The sequence below is a fragment of the Nothobranchius furzeri genome, chromosome 12 (genome assembly GCF_043380555.1).
Source record: "Nothobranchius furzeri strain GRZ-AD chromosome 12, NfurGRZ-RIMD1, whole genome shotgun sequence".
Taxonomy (NCBI): Eukaryota; Metazoa; Chordata; class Actinopteri; order Cyprinodontiformes; family Nothobranchiidae; genus Nothobranchius; species Nothobranchius furzeri.
The window spans coordinates 31,484,151-31,495,594 of record NC_091752.1 but is presented as its reverse complement, the minus strand read 5'-3'; the positions used below and the strand labels follow the sequence as shown (position 1 = coordinate 31,495,594).

The window sequence follows — 11,444 nt, the reverse complement described above, 5'->3', positions numbered from 1 at the left end:
CGAGTGATGAATCTAATCTGTTACAGAGTTGTGTACATATGCATAGTCATCATTTTTATTAATTATATTATTATTATTATTATTATGACAACCATAGAGGCATGTTGTACAGTCAGTACGTGACCTGTATTGTGTATGTTAGTGCAGTTTGACAATACAAACAATACAAATACTTTTTATTAAACCGTGTCCTTGCTTCTTTCCTCGTTGTAGCTTATTTACAATTATAGCAAACATAAATCCAGCGTGGTGGTTTTATGTTATTGTGATGGAAAACAAGATCTGTGTGATCCAGATGGAGCAAATGATCCGGCATCGATTACCTCTGCATCTCCAAAAACACACACGTAGGTATTGACAGGGAGACAGGAAGGTGGCCAGCAGGGTCACATTTAAGCCGTCTGTCGGTGAAAAATGTTGACGATGCATTCTGTCGGTGGCTGCTCTTTTTCTTTTTTTTCCCCTCAGATAAACTAATCTATAAGAAGGTGACGGCACATTGTTTGATGATTTTGAGTGATGGAACAATAGTTTTAACTTGTGTTTGCATTGATGATGGCATCATTCACATATTTAAAAAGGGTCTAATTTACTGTGGATTAAATATTTGGAAACACTTGGTTAAATACAGAATATATCAATTTCTGCTTGTTTTTTTAATAGTTTAAATGAACTGAAAGGTCTAAAATGTGTCTGGGTTTCCCTCTTAAGTGGCTCAACGAGAATCCCCTTTCATGTCAATTCATCTCACCTTTTTCTTTTGTGTCACGACGTTTTATTTATTTCGTTTTTGTCTACCAGCTTTTACTCAAGCAGCTTTGTGAAAACGGGACGTGTGCCGCGTTCTGGACGTGCATCGATAAGCTGTGAAGCAGGACTGAAACAATACCTTCGCTGAGCGGCTGACAAATGAAAAGCAGTGATTCACATAAATGAACGTGTGAATGAGTCATCAGTTTCTCAGATGACCGCCTCAGACACCGTCTTGACTGGAAAAGCTTTGACTTCATTCAGCACATCTCTTTCACCCTTTCTTATATACGTACCTCTGTCTTGCACACACACACAAACACACACACCCTTCACAATTCACAGAGCAGTGTTGTCCTGCTGAGAGATGTGTAAAGGAAAAGATAAATGGAGGATAAAGCTGAGGTGACAGGCCTGAGTTCATGTGTGTTTGCACGTGCATTTCTGTGTGTGTGTGTGTGTGTGTGTGTGTGTGTGTGTGCATGAGAGAACAGACCAACAAACCATCTGCTCATCTCCTCTTAATGAACAAAGCAAACAGCAGGAGTCAAGGCTGTCTCCAATTCTGGAGTCGCTTTATTGGTAAGCACACACAAACACACATCTATGCGCCTTTTAATCTGATTAGCTTTGATTGAGAACAGGGGCAAAGCAACCTTTTTAGACCTCGCTCCCACATCAGTGACAGAGAAGGTCTGAAACATAATTAGCAAGCTGTTACTGAGCTCTGCTTTGCAGTCACATCTGACCACAGGCAGCCAAATAGACCTAATGGATGGGAACTAACCAATGGGAACTAATATAACTGCGTCTGCAGGTGACTGGGAAAGGCAGCGCTGTTAGACAGCTGTTGGACACATCCATTTCAAATGCATTGGATCAGACCACTCAGGAGCAAACACAACCATGCAGAAGAGAGCACACCATTTCATGTGAGTGAAAGCTGCTTGACTTGAAGACAAAGCAGGACCTCTGCAAAGGAAGTCTGGCCTTTGACAAGATATGACACTGCGTGCACAACCAGAGGACCACGAGAAAAATTAATGTTGACTGTGTGTGACCGTATCCTGTTCAAGACCCCAATTAACACTCACCACTCCATCATATTGAAAATCACATGACCTCCAAATATGAAATATGTCCAGCACTGTTGGATGCATCATGCATAGCATAGCCTAGAAGTAAATACACACTGAGGAAATGGTTATGTTCGACATATTAGAGAAAAAATGATTTGTGCTTCAGGGTTTGAATTTCTTAGGATAAAAGCGGGTTGGCATTCTGAGTTCAATAACAGCTCATCAGAAGAATGACCTTAGGATCTGACCTGCTCCTTTGAATCAGGGCTGCCAACTCCCACATTTGACACGCCTCACCTCAAATTTCTAACATTGGAAAAAAAAAAGGTTAATCTATCTGAGCTACACATACCATCTTGCCACTGTTCACACTCAACTAGATGCAGCGTTGCAAACTCATGAGTTTTTAATTGACTTTAAGTGAGCCAAGTGGTGAAATAATGCCCTCCGGTGGATACAAGCATGAATCAATCAATCAATAAATCAAAGCTTTATTTATAAAGCGCCTTCCACAATCCTGTCAGGAAGCCCAAAGCGCTGAACATGGTACAGTAGAAAATCAATATGAACTACACTTTGGTTCTGTAAAAACCATTGAGAAGAGGATAATTTAGTCTCCCAAAATAAAACGCTACGGCATTTTTGGTGTTAGCAACAGTGGAAGTCGAAAAAGTGTTAAACCATGTGGTCGTGTGGAGTGAAATGCTAAACTCAGCTAGCTACAGGGCTAAACCTGTCGATGGGCAGTTTGATGAATGAAGAGCGTTGACGCCATCCAGTGGCGACAAACTGGAACTACACTTTGTTGTGGCAGAATATATGGCAGAAAAATATGATCGCTTCCTTATCTAAGTAAAGCTGTGAAAAAATCCTATTCTTTGTTCTGTCCTATACAGAATTATAATATTATGGAGGAGGGGAATTTGTAAAGTTACAATAGCTACAACATGCCCTATAGGTTATAAATTGTAAGTCGCTTTGGATAAGTAAGTAAGTAAGTAAGTAAAAGTTTATTTATATAGCGCCTTTCACAGATATTAATCACAAAGCGCTGTACAACATGATAAAGATCAGGGCAAATACCTCTAACCAATAAAAACATCAGAAAAAACAATAGCAGTGATAAACGTAGAAAATAAAATCATGAGTATAAACAAAGTGAAGGTGTGAACCCGAACAAAGCCATCATTCTGAAACATTTAGGGAGGGAACGCCTGGATGAAAAGGTGAGTTTTTAGATGATTTTTAAAGACCTCTACAGTGTTAGAGAGAGGGAGATTTGAAGGTAGACTGTTCCAAAGTCTGAGTGCAATAGTCTGAAAGGCCCTGTCCCCTTTGGTTTTTAGTCTGGTTCGAGGAACAGCCAGGAGGTTTTCAGATGTGGATCTAAGGTTCCGAGAGGTGATGTGTGGGGATAAAAGCTCAGATAGGTAGCTTGGAACCTGGTTGTTAAGAGCTCTATAGGTCAGGACTAAAACTTTAAACTGAATTCTATATTCTACCGGGAGCCAGTGGAGGGACTGTAAAACTGGAGTGATGTGAGCTCGTCTGCTGGATTTGGTTAGGAGTCTGGCTGCTGCATTTTGGATGGCTTGAAGGCGTGAGAGGGAGGTTTTGCTGAGACCAGTAAAAAGAGCGTTACAATAGTCTAAGCGTGATGACACAAAGGCATGGATTATTTTTTAAAAGATAAAAGTGTCTGCAAAATAAATAGACATAAACATAAACATACTTAGTATACATAATTATTGTAAATCCTTTAAACTATATTTTTGGTGTTAGTAACAAGACAAGTCGCTTTAACAGAAGTTTTATCTTATTATTTAGCTTTAAACACTTAAAATTGTGTAGAGAATACAAAAGACAAGGAGAGATGGAGACATTAGTGCCCCCAGTGGTGATGATATGGAACTACACTTTGCTTCTGTTAAATCAAGTTGTTTCCAAATTTGAGATAGAATCTACACAAATCATCTATCAGAGAACATTTCAGCTTCCTTATCTAGATGAAGCCAAAAAAAATCCCAATAGTTGTTTTTGTCCTTTTGATGGAATTAATAGGAGGAGAGGTAACAATAGTAACAATAGAAGTTACAATAGTTACTTAGTAGAACATTTTCTCAAAATTATTAAGTGTTAGTATGTTTCGGTCTGTGTCTATTGTCTCTATCCAGAAAAGAGAGGCTGTGGAGAGATTAATATAAATAAATAAACAATATTGAAAATATGATAATAAATGTGCTTATTTATGCCGTTTTGGCAGGATCCCCCGATCTGCTGTCGAAAACCTTTTGAAGGATTGGTAATCAACAATACGCAACAGTGCCCTCTAGCGTCAAAATACATGTGCCACACTTAAACTTCGAACAAAAGAATATTTGTCCTTCTCGGGCCTCCGTCGTTGTGTCTCGTCGTGACAACATGGATCCTGTTAACAACTTCACCTCGGTGTTTGAGTGATTAATGCGTTTAGTCTTGGCCACACCACCCTTCTTTTGAGTTATTCTGCTCACCCGGAGACCATGTTCACCACCACCGGTTCCCGGGGCCTCTGTAAGTTTCCTGGTGGAAGAATCGTTCTGCTCACCTTTTCGTCGGACACTTTCTACGCTAGCTTAGCTAACGAGCGTTAGAATCTCGTTGCCATTCATTTACTCAGGGCTGTGCCTGTCAGTTATATAAACAACTCTTTGTTGTTATCCAATAATTACCGTTAACAGTTTAAACTGTAATTATTCAGTTATCCTAACTAACGAGCTATTTTTTCACTTAAATTAGATATATTCTATCTTTAAACTCTGTGACGTTTGTATGTACTTTTCGAACAGACAAGGCTCCTCTGTCTAAAGGCCTTCTGCTGGTTCTCAATGGGCTGACGGTGATGCTGACCCTGCTGCCACAGTACCAAGATATGTTTATTTACAACTTACAGGCCATCACACATCAGCACCAGGTTTGTCTCGTTTAAAATGATCCTATTTATACAGTCAACGCTCAGGAGCTGTGAGCCAAACACCCAGAGGAAGTGTTGTAGTGCTTGTGTGTGTGTGTTTGTTTTGTTTGTGTGCTGCAGGTGTGGAGGCTGATTTGTGGCAGGTTCGTCTGTCTCGATGTGAAGGATTCCTTCTGCAGCAGCCTCCTAATTTATAACTTTCGAATCTTTGAGAGGAGGTTCGGAACCAGGAAGTTCGCTGTAAGTTTAAAAACTGGACCTGAGAACTAGTGTTGCATTTCCTAGGATGTCATTTAAAGTGTTCTTTTAAGAAAGAGAACACAGAGCTTCTTCATCTGATAGCCTTTGTGGTTGTATTTGAAAATAAACACAGCCTGTTTTGCTCAGGTGTAGTAAAACAAATCCTGTATAATGTTCTTACCTTCAGTCCTTCCTGCTGGGCACTTGGTGTCTCTCTGCATTGGTGGACCTGCTGTTGGCCCAGGCTGTCCTGTATCTGTTTGACTATGAAGTGGAAGAAGTTTCTGCTGGACTGTAGGTTGATATAATGCATCTCTGCAAATACATTTCCAACATCAATACATTTTCTTTTTTATTATGATGTAAAGCAATCTTTTATCTTTTTACCCTCTCCCCTCCATGCGACTACGTGGTTCTTTCACAGTGAAGTACTTCTTTGAGCAAAAATTAATTTACTACCTAAAAACATTAATTTGTTAAACTATGAAAATAACGTGGGATGGCCCGTTGTTCGATCTCGATTCTACCATCGCTAGTCAACACTGAATCCTTAATGAACCCTCACTGGTCTTGCTCAGCTGTGGTGTTTATGGTGAACAAGACAACATTTTAAGTTAGGGATGCTCCGATCAGGTTTTAATCTGCCGGTCACCGATACCGATCAACCAAGAGGCCGATCAGCCGATTACCGATACCAATTACATAGATTGGCTGTAAATTGTTCATTTAGCTATGGTGAGTTCTAATGCATGTGTTACATATTAATTCAGAAAAAACATGGTTTTACTTCACTTCAAATTATGTAATATCAGTAAGAATTTATAAGAAATTGAAAACATGCAGGCTCTCTTTAGGCTACAATAGTGCAAAAAAAGTCAATATCTCACATCACCGCCTAAATCAAATTAAGTAACCAAGGATACATTCAGATACATCCAGTGAGCTGTTAAGCTCAGCATTGACACAGGACTGACATCTGAGCTCCAAATGTCACTTGTGAAACTCACAGAGGATGAGACGCTTTCTTTAAGGAGTCCCTCGATGAAAGAATGCACTGTCTGGGGAGCTCTGGAAGGGCTATGTCGGCGAAATATTTACGTCCTGGTAGCATGTAGCGAGGTTCCAAGTGGGTTAGTAGTCGGCGGAATCCGGCGTCTTCCACAACTGAAAAAGGCTGGTCGTCTAGTCCAATAAACTCAATGATTTTACGGGTAATTTGCTTGGCCTTTTGACTGCCACGCTCATATGGGCGAGTGTTTCCAAGCGTCGGCTGCGTTAGCTGCCGTCTGACTGTGGCCGCTTTAGCAGGCTTCTTGTCATTGTCTGCAGTGAGCCTCAAAAACTCACCATGCTCCGCCAAGTGTTTAGTCTTTAAATGTCGGATCAAATTCGTTGTGTTGAATTTTTTTGAAGCGCTTCCTCCGTGGGGTATGTTTTCGTTGCAAGTGTTGCAAGACGCAAACTTAATATCACTCTCGCAAACCGTAAAGAAGTTCCACACGGCAGACATGTTTGTCTTTGCGGGTTTGCCACCACGCGCATGTGCACTAAGCGGGGAGAAGCGGAAGGGTGAACTACCGGCTGGGAAGAGTAAGCGCCAGTGCCAGATCGGAAATGAAAGGCAGTGATCGGCGATCACACACTTTTGCAGGAAAATCGGCCGATAATTATCTGTGGCCGATCAATCGGAGCACCCCTATTTTAAGTGCTTTATTTCTTCATTCTTAACTCACGCTCCATGCTTATTACACAGGTCTCCGAACACACTTCCAGCTCTTCCAGCCGACAAAATCCAGGCTGCATTCACAGACAACAGGTCCATCAACTAATTGTTTACCAACACAAACAGAACCTGCGCTTCGTGCACAAAGAAGAGTACTGTAGGTGTAGATGGGGGAGGGGCTGAGGGCAGTAAGATGGAAGAGTTGTGATCCAGTCATTAAGAAGGGGACGTTCACAATGGTTGGACGAGGTTTGTCCAGAATTGTACATTTCAGAGGCTATTAAAATGATCTTACCATGCTATTTATTTATTGGTTGCCATCTTCATGTGACAAGCATTTTAAGCAGTTTGGCCAAAAATACTCCAGAAAGACATTGTCTACTGCAGCTTTAAATTCACACCATGTTTATTAGAGAAAACAGTCATTAAAATGGGACTTAAGTTTTAAATAAATAAATCTTATTTTGATTGTGAATTTGCTCATAATTTATTGGTGGCTACTAGTGTACATCTCCACCTGCCTCACGATTCTGATTATCTGCCTAAAGATTCGATTTGAGTCTGAAATGCATCACGATTCATCACACAAAATTCTTCATTACTTAATAAAAGCAGTAGAATAGTTTTCAATTTCTTTTTTATTTCGATATTCCTGAAAAACAGAACATACATCTATTCACTATAGTGAGCAACAATGTTTAAAGTGTGCTGCCTATAATTACTTAAATAAAATAAGAAATATTGTTTTCTGTAGAGCATTCTTTAGATAGAATACTACTGAACTTAAAAATAGTAAACAAATACTGTGTTAAGTGATTGTTTCACATCCAGGATCCCAAAACAGAAATTATCCCAGACATCCGATTTAGATGCAACGGGTGCATCTTTGATTACTGGTAATGTTGGCCCTCTATCCCCTTCCGCCATTTCTGTTTTAAATTGGCGCTAGGGCAACGCAGTGCGCATGTCATTGCAACTCTGCCCCCAGAATTAGTTGTAAAACCTCTAAACTTTATTGTCCTCGCGTGTCCAGAACATAGACATAGGGAGAAAATCTCATAATGTCACGTTGCTGCATCGATGCAGAATCATGCACGGCTGAATCGCGATGCATCTTAGAATCGATCATTTTTCCCACCTCTAGTGGCAATAATAAACATAAGACCACCCTTTGACTTAAACATGTATAAAAACATAACAGGCAGGCAGTTCAGACTAGGGGTGGACGAAATATCGAGCCGATATTCGTCCTCAGTAAAGCCGATTTAAAGTCAGCCATCCTCGGGCAGCCTGGTGCTGTTGCAGAATTTAATGAAATAGTTTTTTACGTTCACTGATAACACCTGCATAAGAAATACTCTATATTCACTTTATTTAAGTGTCAGACTTTAACACTGAGCAGTGCACAAAGTTAAGAGTTAACAGTTCAATTCAGAGTTCAAAATCTGATTCAGCTTCAGATATTTTGTGCATCAAATTGTGTTATTAGTGACATCTTAGCATGAAAATAAGGTGTAAAATGTCTAGATATCATCCATGGAAATCAGCTTATAAAAATCGGCGTGCATATCGGTGTCGGCAATAGAAAAACCAACACTGGTCGACCTCTAGTTCAGACTTCAGTTTTAGTTTGTTCCAAACAGTGAACTAGCTTTCTCTTCCTCCACCTCGTCAGTCTCGCTCTCTTCTGGTAAACACTAAGTACATTCAGTACGTACATTTCTCACCCTTATACATGAAGTGTTTTGATTTTTATCAGTTCTTTACTTTTATCCTCTTGATTCCACCCACAGGCTTGCCCCTGTCTTCGCCCTCTTTGTGCCTTTCTACCTGTCAGTCCCCAGGATGCCCGTCACCCAGGTGCTGGGCCTCATCCACATCACCAACAAGTCCCTGGTTTACATAGTAGGCTTGCAGGTGAGCCCACACTTCTGTTCCTGTTTTGGGTCCATTGTTCTTTCTGATGTTCTCTATCTGGTCTCACCTTCTTCTTCTTCTTCTTTGCAGCTGTTGACTTCCAGCCCTTTCATGTGGCTCCTTGCACTCAGTGGACTGGTGGGTTGCCAGCATTTCTGTTCATACGTCCTAGAAGAGATGATGCAGTGTTTTTCATGAACAGTCAGGTTTCTATAAAGATTCTTTAACGATGATCAAACGCAATCAGTACTCAAAATTTAGCCTTTAGATTAGCCAATATAACCATATGAAATATAAAACCACCTAAATCTCGTGACTTCCATGTTTTGAGCGAATGCTTCATTGTTTCATCAGCTTGATTTTTCAGCCAGAGGAAGATCCGTGTTGCTCAATAACTTTCAATTTGTGTAACACCGAGTTGCAAAACAGACCTCCTCCCATTTAGCAACAGCTAAAATAACCAGAGTTTATTTTCATGGTGCTGTCATTATTTTTTATTACGCCTCTTTATGGGAGCATTATGGTCTTTTTGCCGTACTCTCACAGACCTCTGAGTGGTTTATTGATTTTTCAGAGAAACCTTTTGTTTACATCAACTAAAACGGATATAATTTACAGAAAAGTTTTCCCAAATGTGCCTTTCAGATCTCCGGTGGGCTGTACCACTCCAACGTTCTCTGGTTGCAGAAGATTGTTTTTGTTCCCGCCTGGGTGTCTCGCATTGGGCGGTTTGTGTTGGAGCCAATCTTCTCAAGTGAGTCCAGCTGCTAAAACACATATCTGATTCCAGGCTGGTGTCCTTTACTCGGTCTGTAAAGCCAACCCTAACCCTTTGTGATAAGGTTCTCAGCCGAGTGATGAGACACCTCTGGGGATGGGAGCCACTCTGGACATTCAGAGACAGCAGAGAATGGATCTGCTGGACCAGCAGCTGCTACTAGCTCAATACAACGAGGCCAGGAGGAACACTAGCCATCAGCCACAGGTACGCTGATGTCAGCGTCATGCCTTGTGACTATGGGTTGTAGGTATTTTAAAAGTACTTTATTTTGTTTTTGTAGGCTGGGTTGTTGCAGTGGACCAGGTTGTTTCCATCCCTGAGGCACAGAGGACAGAACCGTCCCCCTATGCAGCCTCACCCACAGGCTCAAACTCATCAGTCCACACAGTCACCATTATTAGAGAACTCTGCTGTTGCAGAGGAGCAGGTGGGGGCCGGAATACATTCCTCTTTCTGTGCGTCTCTCATTGTTTCATGTTTTTTTGCCTCTGCAAAAATTTTGGCTCTTTGCTGCAAAAAAATGCAAATCAAAGCCCATTGTTTAGTTTTGTCTTCACCAGTTTGCTTAAGCTGATTTGCCCTCTGCAGACACCTGATTGTGCTTTTGACCCGCAGGTTGCACGGTTAGTGGAAATGGGCTTTTCCAGGATCGACGCCCTCGAGGCCCTCCGAGCTTCAAATAACGACATTAATCTGGCAACAAACTTCCTCCTGCAACACTGACAGGGAACATCAGTGAGGGGAAGGTTTATTTAAAAACAAACTAATAAAGGAGTAAAAAGATGAACGCAGACGGCACAGAACAACCATTAAAGAACCAACCACAAGTAAGAATTGTTGCACAGAACCAAAGAGAATCGGTGTAGGAAAAACCATAAATTGTACAGATTATTTGCGGGTGGTGTCACTGCTCCCTGTGGTGGTGCTGGGCTGAAGCAACCTGAGGTGAGGCTGGCGAAGTAAAAGACGATTGCGTCATAGCTTTTTGACAGCTGTGAAACGGGTGTTGTTGCACAAAGCAGGCGAGTTAGAGCTCAAACTCTAAAGAACAGCTCTTTGGAAATGCAGAGATCAACCAAGCTGGAGCTGCTGCATCTTCAGAATACTAATCTTTACTCCAGACCAGCTGGTTCGCTAACTCTCCATGTTAGAATCCAAAAACACAGTTTTATGTTTTCTCGTGTCACGTTGGGCAGCTTTATAAAAGCAGACATTTACAGATGGTGTGAAAAATGCACCAAGCATTTAAAAAAATGCATTCGGAATCTAGTTTTTGCGTTCCATTGGATGAACTGGAAATCACTTGTTTTTGCATCTGCTACAGCAGAAGGTTAAATAGTCTCAAGGAATCTCTTATGTCACCTGGTTCATCGGGATTTTCCTGCTGTTATTTGGCAGGGTTTCATGGATGTATCAGGGCTAAGCCTTTTCATTGATGAGAGGTTTTAGCACAACACCCACAGCCTGACTGGCAGGAACCACGAGCCTCGTGTCTTTGGAGGTGACTGGTTTGCCTCTGCTGTTAGAAAGACAAGGCTGCCTGGTGGCATGCTGGTCTGAGGGCTTTTCTCAGGGTCCGCGTGTAACAAGTTTATATTCTTTTATTCCGTCTTAACCGCACCTGTCTCCGCTAGCACACCTGTCATATCACAGAAATCTTAAAAATCTGTTTGTATTTATTATGCAACACCACGTCAAGAGAAATCTATGGAAAGTAAGCACTGCTAAGGATCTACTTTGTGTAAATAAACAGAAATGCAAGAAAGGTGGTATTGCAGCCACTGATGTCAAAAGGAAGATGCTAATTTTATATTTTGTGCATAATAATATTGATATTTGACCACTGAAATATGTTGTTGGTGTGTGTGTGTGTATATTTGAGAGTTATTCTTTAATATATGGGTGTGATGAGAGATTAGTTGCATGGACAACTTTCTGCTAAACTAATAGTTTTAATTTGATCTGTGGAATAAATGACCTCTTGACTGAGTCTTCTTTTTT

At 41.0% G+C, this 11,444-nt stretch overlaps 1 protein-coding gene across 1 annotated transcript; it reads left to right on the top strand.

The window, feature by feature from the left end:
- The first annotated feature begins 4,213 nt into the window (after positions 1-4,213).
- Positions 4,214-10,233, top strand: ubac2 (UBA domain containing 2). The gene is made up of 10 exons (XM_015944810.3): positions 4,214-4,382; positions 4,658-4,782; positions 4,903-5,022; positions 5,210-5,316; positions 8,539-8,662; positions 8,753-8,800; positions 9,308-9,416; positions 9,505-9,647; positions 9,724-9,870; positions 10,059-10,233. Exons 1-10 carry the CDS (start codon positions 4,352-4,354, stop codon positions 10,164-10,166), a joined length of 1,062 nt encoding a protein of 353 aa, XP_015800296.3. The 5' UTR covers positions 4,214-4,351; the 3' UTR covers positions 10,167-10,233.
- Positions 10,234-11,444: the final 1,211 nt, after the last annotated feature.